This window comes from Theobroma cacao, chromosome 3 (assembly GCF_053813885.1).
Source record: "Theobroma cacao isolate CCN51 chromosome 3, ASM5381388v1, whole genome shotgun sequence".
In the NCBI taxonomy this organism is placed as follows: Eukaryota; Viridiplantae; Streptophyta; class Magnoliopsida; order Malvales; family Malvaceae; genus Theobroma; species Theobroma cacao.
The window spans coordinates 44,452,733-44,476,049 of record NC_142641.1 but is presented as its reverse complement, the minus strand read 5'-3'; the positions used below and the strand labels follow the sequence as shown (position 1 = coordinate 44,476,049).

The window sequence follows — 23,317 nt, the reverse complement described above, 5'->3', positions numbered from 1 at the left end:
ACCAGGAGGTTGTGGAGGATTATTCAATTGGATTTGAAAACTGAAACAACTTGACCAAGGCTTGGGTACACCAGTATGTGAAGAGAAGTTGTGAACATTTGATGAAGCTGACGATTGGAGGAATACCGATTGCTCAAGAAGTAGTTCTTGAACTAGTTATTGCCATTTATAAATTGGGTTAGAAGTTAGAACTTGAACTTTGTTCATGTTTAAGGACAAAAAAGAAAGAGAAAAAAAAAACAATATGAAGTAATAAAACCCAGTTTTAGAACTCATTCTATTCTATTCACCCGCTCAAGCAAGTTGTTCATTGTCATGGAAAATGCGTCTTGAAACTTTTCAAGCTGAGAATTTGAGTCTCCGTATACCAAACCAGGCAATAGTTCATAAACAATGTACCTCCTCACATCGTCTCTTTCCCTTACAGGAACCTTCGTGAGCCTTTCTACCACATTTACCTTCATCTGTCTCACCTCTTCTTGGTCTATGAACACTGAATATCTGCTATGATCCTCTGGTAAATGCCATGGATATTGGTAGTAAGCTGTGAATGGATCAAAGAGTACCGGAATGCAACCTGAGACAAGCGAATCAAATAAGGATTTTCTTGTTGGGCTATCTCCAGGGGGTTGTAAGCAAAATTCAGACTCCATAAAGAGCTCGATAACAGATTCAGGCTGATCACATCCTCCTGAACTACAATTCAGAAACCTGCACTTCCTCTCATCTGAGTTGCACTGATTGATCAGTATTGACCTTATGTTTTCTGGTGAATCTGGCCTTGCCGCCCCAGCAAAACTGACTAGGCTCTTGCGATTTGATCGGATGATCTTCAGCTGCCAAGTGATGATATCATCATCCGAATGGGGATGAAAATAGGTAGGATGTGGAATTCCAATGTCATTGATGTGCCAGGGCTGGCGTTCGATCAACAGCTTCACTGAGTTCTGCATTGGATCAAGCTCGAGCAATCTAGTCCCCCATGAAGCGTCACTTTTTCTCCTGAAATCCCAAGAAATCTTTCCCAAAACAAATACATGATCCTTACCAGAGTGCTGAAGCCATGACTTTTTGTTCTCGAGCCACTTCACAAGTTCCAGCGCCAAGGTATCTTTAACATCATTTGAGACATTTTTGAAATGCCACCTCAGGATATCTAAGCCAGCATAAAATGGTACATAGAACAGCTTTGCGTCATTTTCATTATAAACCCTGCAAGGATGCTTCAAAACCCTTGTGTGAAATATCAGCTCCAGGGAGTACTGATGAGTGTGATACCATCCTTTTCCAAGCTTTGTAATAGGCTCCCCCATTGCCTCGTTATTGAAATACTTACAAAAATTTGTCCATGGAATCATATCTCCACATTGACCTACCAAGTCCTTATTGAACTTTGATGGCAGATCATACACATAAATCCCCCTCCCATCACACGATTCCGCATGATTCTTATTCGATATCCATGATCTTTGAACTTGTAGCTGCGCTTCAACAGCCTTCACAGCAATAGCAACTTCTCCACCACTGTCATTATTGTGAACCCTGTTGCTGACGATTGAATCTGGGTCATCCCGGGCGATGTTGACTACCTCCCGGATACTGGCACTTATGTTTGGACTAATTAAACTATTGTTATGAGCTGGAATTGGGATTTCAAAGTTGGGTTGGGTACCTGCAGAGAGACAGTACAGATTATTGAGCTTCCGCGACGAAATGCATACATGAACAAATTTCCCAGAGATGATAGTGGTGGAAGAAGACCAAAGGAAGATGAGAATTAACAGGAGGATTGCAGCAGGGATACGGTAGAGAATTTTAAACAAAATCGTATCAGCAAAATCATATTGCTTTGTTTCGACTTTTTTTGATGCTTTGGACTTCTTTTTGGACATAGAGATTGCCATATCGGTGGAGTTTCTATCTGTTCAGTGCTTTTGTTTCTGGTTTTTCTAGTGGGAGAAAGCTGCATCTTCTCCTAAAGAGAGTTGCCTCTGGACATGGTTGCACGTATTATTGGCTCCAAATTTGAGTGCACGTTTTTCCTGCACTCAATAATTATTATTAGTTACTACATTCAGTAGTTGACCAATTAATAAAATAGTTGTAAAACATTCGCTCCATGATAGGTCAATGGCATGAACATGACAGCCCTGAATGCTGATGCAGCTGAGCTGTTGGTTTAAATATTTCCAACTCAAATAGCTGTAATTTGGATGTTCTGGTTTTGGTTCAAATATTTTTTAATAATAGGCGACCGCTGGGATTTCTATTGCCTCTTTAATGGTTGAAAATGCAGTTGCTCTGCAGGCATCTTGGCTCCTTCGTTCATATGTCCTCCCGAGACAATTGGAATGCAAGGGTACTATACTATTGTTGAGACTTAAACAAGAGCATTGACATTTATCACAATGACAAGTTTGCTACTCAGTTTAGTAAAAAGCATATAATAATTAGAAGGTCAAAGTGATGGCATTAAGCTATACAATTGGAACAGAATATATATAAAAGAGTATATTCATTCATATATTGTCATTATTATGGTGAGAAGAAACTGAAGAGTATATTCCCTTTAGGTGGAGAAACTCACTAGCCTTACATGCCAGGCATGACTGTTACATTGGGAGCGTCCATATACAGGATTCACCCATGAAAGGATTGTTTCCATGCTTTGCTTTAACGAGTATACCTAAATAATTATTTGCATGTTTCCACAAAGAGAAATGTCCTAGATTATTCTGTGAGGGGGACAAAGGAAGTGAATAAGAAATTATAGAAATTTTAGCTGTAAACTTCAAAGATGTACTAGAACGATTAAAACAATATAAGGATACCAAAATCTTGAGTTATTATATACGCCGTTTTTTCTTCAGTTTCATTTATTTAGCTATGGATTTTGGGTGTCTTCCATGTCAGCTATTTCTGATCAAACAAGAGGAGCTTTAGATGAATGAAATTTTAAGGTCTACCACCATGATCCAAGAGTAAGGGAGAGAACCTGTTACAGTGTTACTACAGTTGACAAAAAATCTAATTACGAACTTGCAACATAAACCATTATGTTGCACACGTATATGATTTATAAGCTAATAGTTGCTTATTATACAATGACTGTAGCCTCTATTTTATAAAGAAACTCAACCCCACAAGATCTTGTGATAAAAACAAGTAATGCAGTTTTCGCTCATCACATTTTAGAGAGTAACGGCTTTTTCATGCTAGATTCCGTTCCATCATTTGATGCTCCCTTTAATCGCTGATTTTGTAGTTTTTCTTTGACTTTGAAGATTACCTTATGCACTTCATCAAAGTGAGGTCTCGTAGCATTTCTTGTATTCTCGATCCACTGCTGAACTTTCTTGTGTGGGCCCAGTAACCTAGAGCGATCCTTCTCCTCCAAAACCTACATCCAAGAAATTTTATTATCGAAATCTCGACGTCTTTCCATATAATTCCATTCTCTTGGCACATATATAGATTACCGAGCCAAGAAGGAATAAAGATTCTGAAATAACCAATCATAGTCATAACATATATACATAACCTTTTTCCACTTAGAATTGTCACCAAATAACATAAAGTGGAGTTGTGTATATCACGGTGAGCAGTGCAAGTTAATTATGGGCACCTTAAGAGCAAAACAGAGATAAATCTCTGGCCTAGGTTTCAGCTATGTTCAAAAGAAACAGATTAACATGGCAATCTATTCCACTGCAAATAGTACATGAAAAAGTATGAGTGAAAGCCCAAAAAAATAAACTAGGCACATTTTCCATTTATGCATAGTTAATAAGCAGAAAATTCATGAATGTTGATGTAAGACCTGCAGATTTGTGTATATTTTTCCTTTCCAGATTAGAAACCTAACATTGATGCTCCCCAATAAAGAACTATGACTCAAGTGAACTAGGTGAGAGATGCCATGCCAGCTTGTGTTTTTCTCTGCATGAGTGGTTGTGCATGTCAATAGGAGGAGAGGCAGACCAAAAGACGAATAAATAATAACTACAAAAACGACCTCAATTTTTATTGAGCTTATAGAAATATGGTCCTAAACAGTGCACAGAGGGGAGATCAGTGTAACAGTACTGTGAAAGGCTTTGTTGCTCTTGCTGTTGATATGATTATGGGTGGCTGTGGATTCCTGCCTTCAAGAAAAGAGGTCATCTATGGGGAGCACAGCTGATTCTCTATGATAGAATATTATGTTCCACCAGAGAAGTAATGACAAAAAAAAGAATTCAAATGTGGACAAAAACATCAAGTGATAACAAATATACCTCAAGTTGCATTAATTCACAAACAAGGCTAAGATCTGCTATGGTTGGTTGGTTCCCACCCAGCAGGAAACGTCCACTACCCTTGAGCCAAATGGACTCTATCTTTGACAGAGAAGAGGTCAGAAGTTTCTCAGCTTCAGCAGCTGCTCGTGGATTCAACGGAAGGCCAAGAGCTGGTGCTAGTGTAGTATTCAGAACATATGTGACTGAAAAGAGAAGCATCAAGTTCTAAAGCATAGCCACCAAACCAAGGGAACATTGAAATCTATAACCACAAAGACAATCATGTGTAACAATAGGAGGTAGCAAAGTGACATGGATAACCAAAAGTGAATTTGTTTGTGTTTAAACACAAGCATGTATATGTAGTGACGGGAAGGATGCCAAAAGTAAAGAATGGAAGTAATCCTAGCATCTCTGATAGTCCAATGCTGATTAAGGGATACAAGTGCACAGATCTGATGCTTAAAATGCCTACCTCAAAGTACATAATTGTCATTTAATAAGACTGTGTAATAGTATTGATCCAAAAAGGTAGAAACAGTCATAAAAAAAAAGGCATCAATGAATGCAGATACAACAGATATTATCTCATATCATCAATGATCAATCACTATGAAGAAAGAAGAAAACTTATATGGTTTGAATCTTTTCAGGGTTGATTATACACCTGCACCGTGACGTAAGTTTGAGTGATGCCAGTCCAACACTGAGTGAATCTTACTTCTCTTGAAAAGATCAGCAGGATACCTTGAAACATGGACAGGAAAACTGATTAATAAATGGGCAACAGATTCAAACTAAATGTGAGAAGTGCCAAAATATAGTGATAACATTCTGTAAAACAGTGACCTATATAGTACATAGACATCAGCACATGACTTGGTTTTTTTTTTTTTTTTTCAGCACATGACTTGGTTGTGTCATAAAATCCTTCTAATTTTAACATCACAGGACACAGAGTCGTGGACATACCATTGAAGTTGTTCAATATCTATGTGACAAAACTGATGTAGCACTCTACATACATCTAGAAGGTGGGCAAGGAACTCCAAGCAATAAGCAAAGAATGAAAGAAGACTTTCATTCCATGCTTTTGCTGGACACTCTTTCTGGAAAACAAGATCAATACACACTACCCATGTCCATCCTAAGTTCCCCAAGACATCATGTAACATAGCACATAATTAAAAAAAAAAAAAATTTGCCATAAGAGACAGCAACTGGACTTACCAATGATCCGCAACTCCAGGAAATGCACAAGCAAGGTAGATAAGAATGGCATGGCTGCAACAAATAAATTAGTTAATATATATCTAACCTTGAAATAAGGGGAAAAGGGCAAAAAAAAAAAAACAGGGGTAAGAGAAGTCTTCTATAAGTACCTCTCAAACAACTTAAATCTTCCATCAACAATGGCTGGCACCTTTTTCATAGGATTTATATCTGCAACAACATCATTGGAATATATATGAACGTGTTGCAAAAACTTAGTACTTACTGTGGAAACAATTTATAATTCCCGTCAACTGTGCCTGCTTATTCACTTATACAAAACACTAATTGATAATTTCGAGTAATAACCAATTTGTGTATAATTTGAATTATACAAAGTACCTGCGAATTCAGGAGTTAAATGCTGACGCTTTGAGATGTCTACTTTGATCTCCTCATAGTCTATACCATTTACCCTAAAATTAAAAAGAAAAAAAGAAAGAGGAAATAAAGCAAAATTAAAAGAGGAAGACCCAGATGATCGTCGCTACAGCCGCGTGAAGGAAGCAAGAAATTATGAAATACAAGAGTTAAAGAATTACTTGCAGAAGATGATGACAGCACGAGATGGCTGCGACATCCGCTCAGCATATACTTTGAGCTTCATTTTTCCTTAATTTTTTCAGTTCCTTCTCCGTTGATATGATACCTGTTCTCTTCTGCCTTTGTTTAGTTTGTTTCCTCACTATCTCGTTTCTTCACCTGCCAATTGACCGCAGAGTACAGATAAGGATAATCGGAGCAACCCTTTCTGGTCTAATTCAATTTTTTTTTTCTTGATTCTCTCTCTTGACAAAAGCATTTATTGAAATCTTTTACTACAAAGAAAATGACATTTATTCAAGTTTAAATTTACTTTTTCCTCATTTTGAATGAACAAGTTAAGTTTACTTATTAATCCATACTTTTGTTTCTAATATAATGACTGAATTACTTTAAAAATATATATATAATGAGTGAATATTTGAAGTTTATAATTAAACGCTTGACTTGGTCAAAAAAAAAAAACGCTTGACTTGAGTATTCATTATCTAATTAACACTTGGATTATTGTTTTAATTTTGTTTATATTCTTTATTGTAATATTGCAAAAATATAATAACTAAAAAATCATAAATTAAAAAAATTTAATAAATTTTTTATTTTTTTATTACATTAAACCCTTATATTTTCATTTTAAACTAAATAAACTCTTAAATTTTTATTTTAAACTAAATAAACTCTTAAATTTTTATTTTAAACTAATTAAACTCTTAAATTTTTATTTTTAATTAAATAAGTCTTTATATTTTATTTTAAATCAAATAAACTTTTATGACTAATAATTGACTTAATCAAATTACCATTTATCATTCTATACAAAGTGAAACTAATATGATATACTAACATGTCTTAATTGAAAATGATGTAATATATTGACATATTGTAATTGATGATGACGAGATACAATAATATGACTATGTAATATTTTTTACTTTTTATATTAGTATCATATTAGTGTCATGTGTATATAAAATGATAAATAATATTTTGATTAATAATAATTAATCAATTATTAGTTATAAAAGCTTATTCGATTCAAAATAAAAATATAAGACTTGATTAAATATAATAAAAGAATAAAAACTTATTTTAAGCATTATGTCGACAAAATTTTATTTAAATTTAAAAAAAAAATTCAAAAAATTTTAAAAACATTAATACTTCCACTAAAAATAATGCAACCCTCATTCAAGCTTTCATAGTTTACAAATTGTTAACTTTTCATTTTTATAGATTTTAATGATATATGTCAAATTCACCTATATGAGTTACTGAAAATTGTGTCTAACAATCTCAAAAGAATAAGAGAAATATCGAAACTAGTTATTAATTGGCACTGCAAAATTAATTGTCTCTTTTATAGGGAATAATGTGATGAAACTTTTAACTAATTTAGTTTACATTATGATATATTTACCTTCATATCATCATTTTGATGAGCAACTAAGGTTCAGACATTATAAAAAAAAGTTAAATATGTTGTATATTTTCTATTTCAATAGATTTTTATATATAAAAATATTAAATTAATTAATTAATTACATATTTGATACTAAAAATAAATCTTCATCAAAAGTACCTCATATATGTAATTTTAAACTTTAAAAATAATTTTAATTTATTATCAAACTAAAGAGAACAAAGAAAAATATCGTAATTCATATTTTTGTATTATATAATTCTTACTCATTTTTTTAATTATTGTCCAAAAATAAGAATATAACATAGAAAACAACTCAACTTGGCATTCAATCTTATAGACCACAAAGTTTTGTAGGCCATAGTACATGGTAGAAATCTAAAAGATTTAACAATTAGTACTACCATAGTAAATACTAAATAGTAAATACACGTGAAACATGAAAAGTACAAGTGAAAGAGAAGAGGGAACCCAGACGACACCGTTTGTCTTACGCTCCTGTCTTGTAGTCTTTGGCTTATCTTCCAGAAACTCTGCATGCCAATCATGCAATCTGTACACAAACACTGCCCCGATATCGGAGCGAGGTGCAAGGCTGCACGAGTTGGCCCATGTGACTGGAAACCAAAAACCCATGCTGTTCATAAAATCACAATCATACTATCGACATAGACCCCCACGTGTAACGATCGTCGCCGATGATGATACTAGGATGGTGATCTTGGGTGTTCGGTAATCACGAGGCCACCAGATTAAGTTTCTGATCTTCATTTATTTTCGTGAAAGTGAGAAACACGCACGAGGCCTGCGAGCTCCAGCATTGAAACCGCCACATGGCCGCATTAATGACGTCGACAGGCTTTACGTGGCACGGTAGAATCAGAGCGGTTGACCACTTCGCCAATTGATGGCTTGGAAAGGCCAAGCGAAGGAGGGAAATCCATTTTCATTTTTCCATGTTCCTTCCTATAGGTGATAACTCCCGACTTGCAGTAGGGATGTATGAGAATTGAACAGTAAAGCTTGAGGTTGAAATGCAAATATTTTTTAAAAATTATAGGAACTACTGTTTTACTCAAATGTCAATTGATTAGCAAAAGTTTTTAGGAAGTAGGCACCAGCCGCCGTTAGAAAAAATTACAGCATAGAATCCAAGCGGTCCAAGTAACTTGTCCAATTTCGTACAGACATCGGTAAAGGTATCGTTTTATTACCACCACCAGATAAAAGATATGGGCACCGAGATCACACCTCATGATAATCACAATAAGGTGGTCCACAGCTTAAGAACCCTCCTCGCTCATTTGAAAAATCTTAAAATCCGATACGTAGGAGTCAAAACGACGAATCAGAACCGAAAACGACCCTGTTTTGCCATCACTACTTGGAACGAATATAAATTTTCTCTTTTTGCCATTGGCCTTTTTCCTGCAATCAAATGGCTGCATTGTTGTTTTCTTTCTGTATCACTCCCCTCGATTATCGTGCTTAGGCTTAATCTGCAATAACTCTTTTGCTTTTCTTTTACTGTCTCAGAAACTTTAATGCATTGCAAATGCAAACTATTTTTATGAAGGGGAGCTTACCATTTCTTTGAAGAAAATGGTTCCAGTTTGAAGACGTTTCAGCTCACATTTCAGAGAAGGTGAATTTCATCGTTTTTTTGTTTTTTTTTTTTTTCTGGTAATAGCATTTCAATGACCAGCTTGAAACAGCTGAGTCTAGCTTTACGCTTTTTAGCTCTGATTATCTTACTTTCGAAGTACATTGTGGATTTTTATCAAGAAAGTTCGATTTTTTTGTTTCTTTTTAACGGGGAAGAAAAATAATATATCCTTCCGTTGAGTAAAGTTTAACTGATGCCTTCTTTTCATTGTTCAGTTTTGTAGGCTTTTTGAGCACTTTTAACGGTAAATTTATTGTTTATATTAAATAGATTTCCATTTAACCTCTGTTTGGTACCCAAGAAAACCGAGGAAATTGAGAACTAGTACATTGTTTTGTTTTCAGTGTGTGCGGAGATATTTAATTATTTGTTTGGAGATTAAAGACAGTCGAAGCTTTTCTTTTTGTTATTTTCTTGCTTTACTCTTTTCTTTTCTTTTGTTCTTGAGAGATGAAGACAGTTTTGAGATCCTATGGTTAAATTGCGTATATTCTGAGCAAAGCTCATGTGTTTTAAGCGTGGTATAAGGATCTTTAGCTTAAAGAGTGGCAGAGTCATGTGCAAAGTAGTAGCACCATTTTTTTTATAAATCATGTTTTAGATCTTCTTTTTACGTCGTAGCTTTGCTCATATACTTTTATAAAAAGTACCAACTTGTTTCTCTTTCTCAATTTTAATTTATACACAATGGATTTGCTTTTTCTAAGTCAAATTTAATAATTTAAACCTTGATTTTTTGGTCAGCTCTGTGTTAATATTTTATTAGTAATAAAAAAATCAACATGGAGGAAGATAGGAAAATCTTTTCTCTAAGCTGAAAATTCATCTTTAGAGGGAAGTATTTAATTTGTGGGCATTTCATTTGGATGTGTCCTGTTTCATACTATTTGTGAATCAGTTTTCCTCCTTGCTTCACTGTACTTGATTGGTTTTCTTGCCTGTTCGATGATAAGCACTGTCATCAGGGTGCGTTGCTTGTTGTGTTCAATTTCCTTTTGCTATTGCATGTTCTCCTTGTGTGAACATTGCCTGCATTACCCTGAAAAGTGAAAAGTTAACGGTAAATGTACGACCGTTGCCTAAGGTAGATTAATAATCTGTGTAGTTCTATCACAATCTATATGTCTCATTCAATAGTACATTCAATGAGTTTTTCATGTAATTTGTTTCTTCCCTGCAATGCAATTTTTTTTTCTTTTCTGTTATAGATGTTCATTGCCAATCGATAGTAACTTCCTATTCCTACTGCAGGTACCTATAGCTATCTTTCTTTTCAGCACTTTCACATTTCGTTCAACAAGCTCACTCTCTTAAACATCAGATGAGCAACCTTAAGCTAGGGGTTGATGTGGTCAGTGCCCACAATCTTTTGCCTAAAGATGGGCAAGGTTCAGCCAGTTCCTTTGTGGAGCTCTACTTTGATGGTCAGAAGTTCCGTACCACTATCAAAGAAAAGGATCTCAACCCTGTTTGGAATGAGAGCTTTTACTTCAACATCTCTGATCCTTCCAATCTCCATTATCTCTCTCTTGATGCGTATGTCTACAATAATATCAAAGGTTCTAACACCAGATCGTTTCTCGGGAAGGTTTGTCTCACTGGAACTTCATTCGTTCCTTACTCTGATGCTGTTGTCTTGCACTACCCTCTGGAAAAGCGTGGGATATTTTCACGTGTGAGAGGAGAGCTCGGCTTAAAAGTTTATATTACGGATGATCCATCCATAAAGTCCTCAATCCCAGCACCCGCTGTTGAATCTTTGCCTAGTCACGAGCCCCACGTAACTCATATGCATGCCCAAACAGTTCAAAGCCCGGCCATGAAAGACAAAGTTGAATCAAGACACACCTTTCATCATCTTCCCAACCCAAATCTACACCAACATGATCAGCATCATTCTTCTGATCCAGCCGTTCATCATCATCATCATGTACCGAAGTATATTGCTGATGAGATGAAACCAGAACCACCTCCTCCAAAGCTAGTTCGCATGTACTCTGCAGCATCTGCACAACCTGTTGATTTTGCACTTAAAGAAACCAGTCCCTTTCTTGGTGGGGGAAGAGTTGTCGGGGGGCGTGTTATCCATGGAGATAAGACTGCGAGTACATATGATCTTGTTGAGCGGATGCATTTTCTCTATGTAAGGGTTGTTAAAGCTCGTGAACTTCCTGCAATGGATGTTACTGGGAGTATTGATCCATTTGTGGAGGTAAAGGTTGGGAACTACAAAGGCATAACAAAGCACTTTGAGAAGAAGCAAAATCCTGAGTGGAACCAGGTATTTGCATTTTCAAGGGATCGTATGCAAGCTTCTGTATTAGAAGTTGTGATTAAGGACAAGGATCTGGTCAAAGATGACTTTGTTGGAATTATAAGGTTTGACATCAGTGAGGTTCCATTACGCGTCCCACCAGATAGTCCTCTGGCTCCAGAGTGGTACCGGCTTAAGGATAAGAAGGGAGAGAAGATAAAGGGTGAGCTGATGCTTGCTGTCTGGATTGGAACTCAAGCAGATGAGGCTTTTTCTGATGCGTGGCACTCTGATGCAGCTACACCTGTTGATAGCACACCGGCTACATTTACAGTGCTACGTTCAAAAGTTTATCATTCACCACGACTGTGGTATGTGCGTGTTAATGTTGTTGAGGCACAAGATCTGGTGCCAACGGAGAAGAACCGTTTCCCTGATGTGTATGTTAAGGCACAAATAGGCAACCAGGTTCTGAAAACAAAGCCATGTCAGGCTCGGACTCTGAATGCCATCTGGAATGAGGATCTTCTGTTTGTTGCTGCTGAACCCTTTGAAGATCATCTAGTTCTTTCAGTTGAGGATCGTGTGGCTCCTGGCAAAGATGAGATAATTGGGAGGGCCATTATACCATTGAACTCCATAGAAAAGCGTGCTGATGATCGAATCATTCATTCTCGTTGGTTCAACCTTGAAAAGCCAGTTGCTGTGGATGTAGATCAGCTGAAGAAAGAGAAGTTTTCTAGCCGAATCCATCTTCGTGTTTGTTTAGATGGAGGATATCATGTGCTTGATGAGTCTACTCACTACAGCAGTGATCTGCGCCCTACAGCAAAGCAATTGTGGAGGCCACCAATTGGGGTCTTGGAACTTGGCATCTTAAATGCAGTGGGTCTCCATCCTATGAAAACACGAGATGGGAGGGGAACATCAGATACCTACTGTGTAGCGAAGTATGGTCACAAATGGATCCGCACTCGCACCCTTGTTGACAATCTGTCTCCAAAGTATAATGAGCAGTACACTTGGGAAGTTTTTGATCCAGCTACCGTTCTCACAGTTGGTGTATTTGACAACAGCCAGCTTGGGGAGAAGGGTTCAAATGGAAACAAGGACCTGAAGATTGGGAAGGTTAGGATTCGCATCTCTACTTTGGAAGCAGGTCGTGTTTACACACATTCTTATCCCTTGCTGGTTCTTCATCCAACTGGAGTTAAGAAGATGGGGGAATTGCATTTGGCAATACGATTCACATGTACATCTTTTGTAAACATGCTTTGCCAATATTCACGACCACTACTACCCAAAATGCACTATGTAAGGCCCTTCAGTGTGATGCAGCTAGATATGTTACGCCATCAAGCAGTCAATATAGTGGCAGCACGTTTAGGTCGGGCAGAGCCTTCACTTCGGAAGGAGGTAGTTGAGTATATGTCTGATGTGGACTCACATCTTTGGAGCATGCGTAAAAGCAAAGCAAATTTCTTCCGGCTAATGACAGTTTTCTCAGGATTGTTTGCTGTTGGGAAATGGTTTGGGGATATCTGCATGTGGAAGAATCCTATCACAACAGTTCTGGTTCATGTGCTATTTCTAATGCTTGCTTGCCTCCCAGAACTGATCTTGCCTACAGTTTTCCTCTACATGTTTCTAATAGGGGTGTGGAACTTCCGCCATCGGCCAAGGTATCCTCCTCACATGAACACAAAGATTTCACAAGCTGAGGCAGTGCACCCTGATGAGCTTGATGAGGAATTTGATACGTTTCCCACAAGCAAGAGCCCGGAGCTGGTTAGAATGAGGTACGATCGGTTGAGGAGTGTGGCTGGTAGAATTCAGACTGTGATTGGTGATGTTGCAACTCAGGGGGAGCGGTTTCAAGCACTACTAAGCTGGCGAGACCCACGTGCTACTGCCATCTTTATCACATTCTGCCTTGTAGCTGCCATAGTGTTGTTTGTGACACCATTTCAAGTGATAGCAGCCTTGACAGGGTTCTATGTGATGAGACACCCAAGATTTCGATACAGGTTGCCACCAGTGCCAATTAACTTCTTCCGCCGGCTGCCTGCCAGGACAGATGGCATGTTGTAGGTCAGACACAGGATGTTTCTGGCAAGACCATCGGAATCTCCAAGTCCTCAGTTTTCCCTGGTCCATCATGCTTATTATCAGCAATAGTTTTACCGAGATTTGGACCATAAAATAATTTGTATCTGCTCTATATGCTGAATCAGAACTAGAATAAAGTGAAGAGTAGTTACAATAATCAAGCTTTCCAATGGATAATATGACTAAGTTAGTGTAGTCCAAGAATCTGCAACCATCTGATTGCTACGCTCAACAATCAGCTTCACCAGAGCTGCACTGTTTGCGGGGAAGAGGAAAACGAAAGAAAAGGAGTGGCTTAAAGGACTTCATCCTCTTAAAACATTTTTCTACAGAAATGTTTAAGCCTCCCCATTCAAAAAGATTCCCCACGACATATGGTAAAAATATTTAATTGCCTATTACCTGGATTACCTCAACCACGTGGTGAAATTTAAAGCTCAATTCTAGGCAACTTAAGTCTCTATCACATATAGAAATGTTGTGATAAGCTTCTGATTTGCTCGAAATTTGTGTTGAGATATTATACAAATTATCTTATTATATAAATATTATTATCTAGTTAAATTACTGTTTTTAATAAGAATTATACTACAATAGTTAAGAGTTAAATTATAAATAGGATTAATCTTTTATATATATATATATAATATACATAATTTAAATTTCTTTTCTTGCAATCTTAGAGATCCTTAATATGATTTAGCACTGTAATTTCTCCCACTGGTTTAGTCCTGTAACACATCTCTGTGTATGAAGCTTGTACGCAAGTGAAAAAGAAAATATAACTTTCTCTTATCAACATTCTGCTAGCTTTGTTATATGATAATGAGAGGGATTGATTTGATCAAAGGGTATAAAAGGAAAAAGGATAGATAGTTGATGAAAACAATAGAATGCTAAAAATACAGAGATGGATTCATTATCAAGACAAACCGGATGGAATTCATGCATAATAAGAGATTTCAACACTGCCTTTTCCAACTTCCCTTCATACATAGCTATACAAAATATCTAAAAATCATAACAGCACCACTGGTGTATGTACAAAATTTGCCAGCCAACCAAAGTCACTCTATTTATATATTGCATTCATCCATTGACTGACCTACCAGCTTTATTCATTCCCCCTAAACATATATATACACAACTGCATCAAGAACCTTTTATCATCCATCACTCGATCTTTATTCCACGTATCTCAAGGTTTTCCAGCTTCTTGGGTCTCTTGTAATTCTTTAACAAGAGGGAGCAGCAAACAACACTAACCGAAGAGGCTGCCATTGCAGCTCCAGCAATCCATGGAGGCAAACGAAACCCAGTTGATGGAAAGAGAGCCCCAGCAGCTACTGGAATGCCAAGAATATTGTACCCCAAAGCCCAGATGTAGTTCAGACGGATACGAGAAAAGGTTTTCTGGGAAAGGTGTATGGCAGTGATCACATCCTCTAAGTTGCTCTTCATCAGAACTATGTCAGCTGCCTCTATTGCAATGTCTGTGCCAGCACCAATTGCCATTCCAACATCTGCTGCTACAAGTGCTGGTGAGTCATTAATGCCATCTCCTACCATTGCCACAGCATAACCTGCTGCCTGTGATTAAGAAAAATGAATAAAATGTTTACATAAAGATGCCACCAACTTTATTACGAAACACCAATGCTCATATATTTACCTGTAAGTCTTTTACTTTCTCTGCTTTCTGTTCAGGTTTTGCTTCTGCAACAACCGTTTCAATTCCAATTTGCCTGGCAATGGAACTTGCAGTTCCCATATTGTCACCTGTCACCATGATGCTTCTTACATTCATAGACTTGAGAATGGAAATAACTTCCTGAGCACCTGGCTTCACTGGATCAGATATGGCTAGAACTCCAGTCACTTCCCCATCTATTGATACAAATATGCCAGTTTGTGCCATCCCTTCAGTTTCTGTTAGCATATCTTGAGCATCAGCTGGAATAGCAATGTTGTGGTCCAACATCAAGCTCTTGTTTCCCACAATTATTTCCCTGTTCCTGACAAAGGCTTTCACTCCATGACCCGTTACAGAGACAAAGTCTCGTGCTTCTGGCCAAGCGGGGTTCTCTTCATCTTCTCTGAACTTCTTGGCATACTCAACGATGGCCTTGGCTAGTGGATGCTCACTGTTTACCTGACCAATTCATTACCAGCATTTATAACAAGGGAATGTTTGAGTCAATCTATTTGAAGTTTGTAAGATCCATTCAAGTAGGTTTGAGGACTGATTGCATTAATGATTATTCTATACAAAGAACTTCTCTCAACCTGTCAGAATTCAGCGAAGAAAAGCATACCTCAGTTGCAGCAAGAAGCTCGTAGAATTCACGTAGCACCATATTTTTCAAGAGTCTTGTGTTAACAAGCACTGGCTTTCCAACTGTGAGAGTTCCGGTCTTGTCAAATACAATGCAATTTACCTACAATATTGATAGAAATATAAAAATCAAAATAGGAAAAACAAAAGGCCACCTGTTTATCTAAGTAAGAAGCAATATTGAATACCTCAGGGTACTTAAGTAGATTATTGAAGACTTAAAATTACCATATATCCCCATTAGACAAAATATAGCAAAACATTCTCCAACTCTAATGGATTCTGTTTTATCTAGGAATAGACCAGACATCGTAATTTGCAAATGGAATTCATTGGGTACAAGAAGGCTTGTTTCTATTGAGCGGTCTACTCCATACCATGGCTTCTTCAACTTCAACGTTGATGGTTCTGTCAAAGGGAAACAGAGACTAGCTGGGATCGGTCGAGCTCTTAGAGATGAGAAGGGAATTATCAAAGGCTTATTCTCTAAATGTATGGGTGTTACTGATTCTAATACCGCTAAAATCTTAGCTATTGCAGGGGCTTTATTACTTTTCCCCAAACCTCAATGGCCTAGCACAGTTTCTTTGATATGGAAAGTTGTTCATATTTTGATGGATTTTGTATCCTATGATATAAATAAAATCTCTTTTATCTCTCAAAAAAAAAAACTTCAAACAATGAGGAGTTCAGATCTTCTTTTTTCCTTTAACATTCTGAAGAAAGAAACATTCTGAATCTACAACTGTTTTGATTAGAATGGTACCTAGACTATTCTTTTCTATTTTAATAGAAAAGCTTCTGTAGCATGATAAGATTTCCAGATAGAAACAGCAAATAACAGATTTTAACAAGAGCAACAATAAAGTAGCTCAACTTACAGAAACTAGCAAATTTCAAGATGAAAGGCATATGCTAACCTTATGTGCACTTTCCAAAGCTTGACCCCCTTTAATTAGTACGCCTTGAGATGCACCAACTCCGGTACCAACCATAACAGCTGTTGGGGTTGCAAGGCCCAGAGCACATGGACAGGCTATGACCATGACAGAGATTCCAAACTGAAGTGCAAGCTCAAATCTATCCATTGAAGATGGTATCCATGATTCTGGGTACCCATGAAACTTTCCAGCTAAAAACCAGGCAAGCCATGTTGAAAATGAAAGAATGATCACCTGCAAAAGACAACAGTGAGTTGCTGCTAACAAAGTCTTGAACAAGTGAAACAAATGACAATCTAAGCAAAACAACTTTGTGAAACAAGCCCAAGAGGACATGAAGCAATTTTATATTCTATTACCAGAGGCACAAAATATTTTGAAATGCGGTCAGCAAACTTCTGTACGGGAGCTTTGGCCATCTGAGCAGACTCAACAAGCCGAACAATCTGTGCAAGTGCACTTTCTGAACCAACCTTTGTTGCCTTAATATGTAGTACTCCATTCTCATTAACTGTGCCTCCAATAACCGTATCTCCCTTCCTCTTTGCTACTGGTCGTGCCTCTCCTGTTACCATACTTTCATTTATGTGGCTTTGCCCCCACAAAACAAAACCATCTGAAGCTACTTTTGCACCAGGAATAATTTTTATAACGTCGTTCTTTTGTATCAATCGACTATCGATTTCTTCGTCACTTATCACATTTCCTTCCCCATCCAAAGTCAACAATATTGCTGTCTCAGGTGCAAGGTTCATAAGCTTAGCTATGGCCTCAGATGTCTTTCCCTTGGCTAGAACCTCCAGATACTTTCCAAGTAGGATAAATGAAACAAGCATTGCACTTGTCTCAAAAAAATCTGTACCCTCAAAATCTGGAGAGGTAGCAGCTCTTAACACTGTGTAGACTGAGTAAAAGTAGGCTGCATTTGTTCCCAAGGCTATTAAAACATCCATGTTGGCAGAACCATGGCGCAATGCTTTGTAGGAACCAGTATAGAATCGACGCCCTATTATGAATTGCACTGGAGTTGATAGCACCCACCTCATAATCTCACCAACGGTTAGCATATTGACTACTTTGGTATCCAATCCATGCTTAATCCCAGGGATATACATAAAAACCATGGAGGTTAGAAAAACAGGAATAGTGAAAATCAAGCTCCAGAGGAAAGATCTAAAGTACTGCTTAATTTCCTCTTTTTTGTGAGTCTCCCTTCCACCTCCTTCTCCTTCAGGAAATATAGTTGCCTTGAAACGCCTGCTACTCCCGGTTGACTCAATCACTCTGATAAAGTTTCTTGGTCCTGTTATATCTGGTTTGTATGAGACAGAAATCTTTTTGATCTCGGTTGATACATCTACAGCTTGAACCCCTGGAAGGGCTTGAAGGGAATTTTCAAGCATTCTCATTGAATTACCAGTCTTTACGCCATCAACTTGAAGATCAATCTTGCTTATGTCTTCCCCTGTACTAACAAGTATGGCTTCAAATCCAGCATCTTCTATTGCTTTCATAAGCTGATTGTGGCTCACAGCTTTTGGATCATAATGAATTTCTGCTTCTTCAGTTGCTAAAGCTACCTGGGCCTTTTGCACACCACGAATTGCCTGCAAAGCCTGTTCAACAGTGGAGGAGCAAGAAGTGCAAGTCATTCCGTTAATATGTATCCGGCATACTTGAATGGATTTCTCATTTGTCTCATCTTTAATCAATGAAGCTTGAAATCCAACATCTTCAATGGCCTCACGAATGGTCTCCTCCTATAGAATGTTTAAAGTTTCAAAAGCTTGCTAAGCATAAAGAACGCAAAAAGCAACAGATAGGAAGTATAAGGAAACAAAACAGAATCAGGTCCAGGCTGTGTTTGCAGCAACAATTGAATACATTTCAGGCTCTAATTTATTCACGCATTATCATCAAGTAAAATCTTTTGCATCAGTAACAATGACCAAGTTGATAATTGCAAAAGCTGCAGCAAAACTTCAGTCATAGCCTTTCAATCATATGGAAATCACCACCAAATAGTAAACAAGGAAAGCAAAATTCTTGACATAGTAGTACTCCATAGTCTATACATTGAGAACTACTCTTTCTTTCATTTTTTTCCCTCCTAATCTTTCAGTTTAAATCAAATATGTAGAGAGCTAATTGTTCTCAGTTCAACTAACTAAATGGACTCAATAATCTTGTATTAATTCCAACAAATTAGTTTAAGTTTGTGTAAATCATTTATTGCATAATTTGATCAAATTAGCCTACAAGAAAGCTTAATAATTCAACAGCACTAGTTTTCCCAGAATCTTAAGATTTATAATTATGATTAGTAGAATATGATCAGGAAAGAAATGGCTTGTAAATCAAGATAGAATTATAACCTAATCATTTTAAATATACAGATTCAGAGTGGTGTTTGTGTGAACTTCACTAAAAGTTATCTCTCCGAAGAGAAATGCCTAAACAAATCCACATGCAAAGATTTGCTTCATAGAAGTAACACAGCCATAGTTATGCATATGCTCTTCAATCTTTTCCATGACAAGATGAGAACTGAGCCTGACATACAATTTCAGGCCCATAGTAGAGGACACATGGGGTTTTCTTACTTAACCCATAAGCTCGGGTCTAATGGTCCAGGCTCAGCCATGCTGGCCCCATTGGCAAACACAGATGCAACTACCTGCATTTGTATAGGTGAACATTTATGGAGGTCCAAATCAAGTTCATTTTCATGTGAACTTGACGTATCTCTTCATCCTCAGCACGGAAAAGCAAAGCAACAAAAAACCAAGGTAAAGAAAATACGAAAACCAAGGAAACAGATAAAGAAAAAGTTGGACAAGTAATAGGAAAAGGAACAGAAAACCAAATCTTGTTTTCTGTTTGTAAGCAAAAGAACAATTGACGTAGCTGCAAAGGATCCCATTCTTTGTTTCATTTTTCATTTAAAATCTGTCTCTTCTGCATCCTAATAGAACATGTGTCTATTGGAAAGTTGCAATTTTGACCTATTAGATTCACTTTTAATTCATCTATTTCTCAGATAACAGATTTCAGAGCCATTTTTGAGTTATTGCAGCAATGAAATTCCTTAAAATGCTTAAAATTTTGAAGAAATGGGCAAATCAAGCATCAAATTCTTGCATCCCTCCATCAATGGAGAAACAAAGTACCCTAAACAAATTTTGATTGAATAACTGACAAAAGAAGGAAACAGACAATATAAAGAAAAAACAAAAGACGGAGATTATAACTCAACTTACGTTTACGAAACTTGGGTAGAACATAACTTGCGCCCTGTTGTTCAAAACATCAACAACAGCTTCCCGGATTCCTGGAAGCCTCTTGACAGCCTTTTCGACGGATCCAGCGCAGGCTGAACATGTCATTCCGATAACTGAAAACATTGCCTTGGCCTCGGACCCCTCCAAGCTAGTTTCTTGTGCGGAAACCCCTTTCGGGTACTTTGGCATCGAAGGATAGTGAGGCCTTGGCGACAAGTCCCCATAACTATCGTTTCGTATGCATGCCAATGCCAACAACTTCGCCGCCATGTTCAAGCCCTTCCTCCTTTTACTGTAAAAGAAACTAACAGGGTTTTGTCGGTTTATCAGTTGAAAGTTTTTGCCTCGGTGTTTGTTTATGAATTATGATGTAAAGTAACACTCCTACATAACCAACAAAAAAAACAAATTCGAATGGTGGGGGGAACTGTTTTTGTTAGGGGTGGTGTAATGCGTTATTGGATCCAAAAGATAGGTAAAAGATGCAATCATTGAGGATCCGATAGTGCGGATTTGCTCATCCGTTTGACCAAATAATTAAAGGGAGAGGGGAGAGAGAGAGATAGAGAGGCCAATTTGTGCTACAGCTCTCAAGTATTGGTAATTTATTATATTTCAGGGGGAAAAAACAGAGCAAAGGTGTTTATAGGGGTGGAGCTGTACTGGAGGGACCAAGAGATACGTATTTAACGGAATTTTAAATGGGTTGTTGACATGGTGCCCCCATTAACAAGGTCAGCTTTCCATGTATTCTGCGAATATGTTCCATCACATTTCGAGAATGGGCTATGGGAAAGAATGACGACCATGTCTCTACCATTTTCCTTTCCTCGTATGAGTTCTTGTTAATCTTTAGATTCCATGTATCCCTAGTTTTAGTTATATAGCATCAAGAATTCAAATCAAAGTTGTTTTTTAATGGTGTTTTGGAACCTTATAATTAAAGGCTAGTCGAAGGGTTTAGTCATAAATATAAAAGAAACAATTCCCTTTGGGTTGTAGCGTAGTTGGGTTTCTTTTCCTCCTCCTTTCCAGGGGAGACCGAACAAAAAGAAAAAGATAAAGAAAATGTCTTGTTAAAGAAGAGGAATACACAATCAACAAGAAATTATCTATATGGAATATGCGTTGGATTAAGAGCTCGCTACTTATGCAGGCAAGATGCAAGGCCAGCAAAACTGCCATAAAAAGTTCGTAAGAGATAATATAAACCTGAAATGGAAAAAGAACTCATTGGGTTATGTTTAGAATTTTCTACAGTATGGTGAGAGAAGAAAGAGAAAGACTTTACTTGTAAGATACGGCAGGAGATTTCAGATGCGCACCTAATCAGAGCTTTCTTTCTGCTAAGAAATACCCATATATATATAGTTGCTTGAACCGCTAAAAACACAAAATTATATGAATAAACAATGCTGCTGGAAATGTTGTTAAACTTTGGACCTTTTTATAAAATAGACACGGCCATCACGCCCACCAAAACTTTCAAAACAATATAATATAGTTAATTCAACAACGGGTCTTACTTTGAAACGTAGCTAACCTTGATTTCCAGTTCTGTTCTGTAGTTTGTTTTCCCATTGTCCTTGAATATAAAATTGTCTTGGAATCATAGAATCTCGGTTTTGTTGTCCCAAAGAAATGGAATCTCCAGCACAAGATTCCTTCCCTGTGTTTGGACTGGAAAAACCAGAAATCTGTGGGGACGTTTGGACGATCTCGGATCTTGGAGCGGGGGGCCCTTTCTGTCTGTGTTTCATTACGTTTCCACTCAAATCATGTCGTGTCAGAAGAGAAAAGAACTTGGAGACATGAATTATATTAAGAACAAAAATCTCAGACGAGTTTGCATGGTATATGAGTATAGTATCCATGGATGAGTCGGAAAGATGAGATTATGATGCATTTATAAACAATGCAGAACGTCATTGCAAATGCCATCTGAGTGAGCGCTCCATTGAAAAATAAGGTGGCATGGCTGCAATGAAATCAATGATGCCTAGACACACAATATCAAACTTAATCAATAATCAAAAAAATATTTTTATATAACATGTGAATTAAAAAAATAAAAATTTATAATAATTTTTTAATAAAGTTGTGCTCAATTATATTTTCTAAATTCAAATTCATCAATTAAAAATTATATATTTTAAAAAATTATTTTTTTAAGATTGAATGTTAGATATTTTGATTCACATTACTTTTGTTCATAAATTGAAGCATTGAGGGTTGATGGCTTAAGTGTAAGAAAATCATTTTTATTTAAAAAATTTGTTAATTATTTTCAACCTATTCATATTTTAATCAAACTTGAAAAAAAAAATTAATACATTCAACATTCAATATTTTTATTTTATTTTTATATAAATTTATAATATTAAATATAAATAGTTAAATACAATATACAAAATTAATGATTTCTTCTTATATAATTAAAGATTGTTTAAAGATTATATATTTAAGATAATTTCCTTTCAACTAAATATAAAACGTAAAGCATATAAAAAATATATACTCAAGATAATTTCTTCTAACATAATCAGGATTAATTAACAAATGATACATTGATAAAATTTTAAGCAACAGTATAATATTATAACTTATATTTGAGAATTACATAATAATTTATTAATTTTTAAATATTAAAGTCATAAAAAATAAAATCTACATAACAGAAAAATACGAACATGTGAAGTAGAAGATGTAACTCACATATGACATAATAAAAAAAAAATAAAGAAAAAGAATACGGCTGATAGTTCCTAGAAATGTAGCGAAACAAATCCATAAAAACTTAGAACATATGAGTAAATAGTATAAACAATATAAATAAAAAATTAAGTTAAGTGAGACATGTGAAATATTTTTTGTTACTTTTTATTTATATTAATTATTAAATAAAAAATTATTAAAAAGATCATTAAGAGAATATATTAAAAATTTTATATAATTTTAAAAAATTTTAAAAATTTTGGGGGGGGGCCTCCGCCTCTGCCAACAAGACCCCAAAAATGAAGAAATTAAAGAGTATGAACGTATTTATTGGTTAGATTTTCCATCAAAATAACAAGACGACTTAGCTTAATTAGCTTCTTTTTTTTTTTTTGAAAAATAGCTTAATTAGCTTTTGATTAGTGTTTTTTTGTTTAAAGAATATGGTGAACAATGCTTCACAAACTGCAAAACTTGGAACTCCAAAGAACAGCATAAACC

General features: G+C 36.4%; 4 protein-coding genes across 5 annotated transcripts; 1 reads left to right on the top strand and 3 right to left on the bottom strand.

The window, feature by feature from the left end:
* Nucleotides 1–183: 183 nt before the first annotated feature.
* Nucleotides 184–1,979, bottom strand: LOC18606509 (Exostosin family protein). The gene has a single exon (XM_007040141.3). The coding sequence runs from the start codon at nucleotides 1,902–1,904 to the stop codon at nucleotides 273–275; it is 1,632 nt and encodes a 543-aa protein (XP_007040203.3). The 5' UTR covers nucleotides 1,905–1,979; the 3' UTR covers nucleotides 184–272.
* A 959-nt stretch (nucleotides 1,980–2,938) lies between these two features.
* Nucleotides 2,939–6,346, bottom strand: LOC18606508 (glutathione S-transferase T1-like). The gene is made up of 7 exons (XM_007040140.3): nucleotides 6,095–6,346; nucleotides 5,895–5,968; nucleotides 5,663–5,723; nucleotides 5,511–5,564; nucleotides 4,948–5,027; nucleotides 4,278–4,483; nucleotides 2,939–3,400 (listed from the first exon to the last, which is right to left on the bottom strand). Exons 1-7 carry the CDS (start codon nucleotides 6,157–6,159, stop codon nucleotides 3,185–3,187), a joined length of 756 nt encoding a protein of 251 aa, XP_007040202.2. The 5' UTR covers nucleotides 6,160–6,346; the 3' UTR covers nucleotides 2,939–3,184.
* A 2,602-nt stretch (nucleotides 6,347–8,948) lies between these two features.
* On the top strand, nucleotides 8,949–13,701 carry LOC18606507 (C2 calcium/lipid-binding plant phosphoribosyltransferase family protein). Its single transcript, XM_018118511.2, has 2 exons — nucleotides 8,949–9,160; nucleotides 10,433–13,701. Exon 2 carries the CDS (start codon nucleotides 10,503–10,505, stop codon nucleotides 13,524–13,526), a length of 3,024 nt encoding a protein of 1,007 aa, XP_017974000.2. The 5' UTR covers nucleotides 8,949–9,160; nucleotides 10,433–10,502; the 3' UTR covers nucleotides 13,527–13,701.
* Nucleotides 13,702–14,438: 737 nt separating this feature from the next.
* On the bottom strand, nucleotides 14,439–21,408 carry HMA5 (heavy metal atpase 5). Of its 2 annotated transcripts, XM_018118468.2 has the most exons (7): nucleotides 21,393–21,408; nucleotides 20,081–20,405; nucleotides 17,180–18,580; nucleotides 16,800–17,054; nucleotides 15,860–15,982; nucleotides 15,217–15,696; nucleotides 14,439–15,134 (listed from the first exon to the last, which is right to left on the bottom strand). In XM_018118468.2, exons 2-7 carry the CDS (start codon nucleotides 20,369–20,371, stop codon nucleotides 14,718–14,720), a joined length of 2,967 nt encoding a protein of 988 aa, XP_017973957.2. In that variant the 5' UTR covers nucleotides 20,372–20,405; nucleotides 21,393–21,408; the 3' UTR covers nucleotides 14,439–14,717. The 2 variants fall into 2 exon arrangements, with proteins under 2 accessions (XP_017973957.2, XP_007040200.3); XM_007040138.3 differs by lacking the exon at nucleotides 21,393–21,408 and having other exon boundaries at nucleotides 20,081–20,918.
* Between the last annotated feature and the right edge of the window lie 1,909 nt (nucleotides 21,409–23,317).

Coding starts and splice junctions, on each gene's coding strand:
- HMA5 (XM_018118468.2), bottom strand. CDS start 20,371: ATGGCGGCGAAGTTGTTGGCATTGGCATGCATACGAAACGATAGTTAT. Junction 18,581..20,080: donor TCTACCCAAGTTTCGTAAAC/GTAAGTTGAGTT, acceptor AACATTCTATAG/GAGGAGACCATTCGTGAGGC. Junction 15,697..15,859: donor AGCTTCTTGCTGCAACTGAG/GTATGCTTTTCT, acceptor TGAATTGGTCAG/GTAAACAGTGAGCATCCACT.
- LOC18606507 (XM_018118511.2), top strand. CDS start 10,503: ATGAGCAACCTTAAGCTAGGGGTTGATGTGGTCAGTGCCCACAATCTT.
- LOC18606509 (XM_007040141.3), bottom strand. CDS start 1,904: ATGGCAATCTCTATGTCCAAAAAGAAGTCCAAAGCATCAAAAAAAGTC.
- LOC18606508 (XM_007040140.3), bottom strand. CDS start 6,159: ATGAAGCTCAAAGTATATGCTGAGCGGATGTCGCAGCCATCTCGTGCT. Junction 5,565..5,662: donor AGATTTAAGTTGTTTGAGAG/GTACTTATAGAA, acceptor TATTTGTTGCAG/CCATGCCATTCTTATCTACC. Junction 5,028..5,510: donor CCTGGAGTTGCGGATCATTG/GTAAGTCCAGTT, acceptor CCATGTTTCAAG/GTATCCTGCTGATCTTTTCA.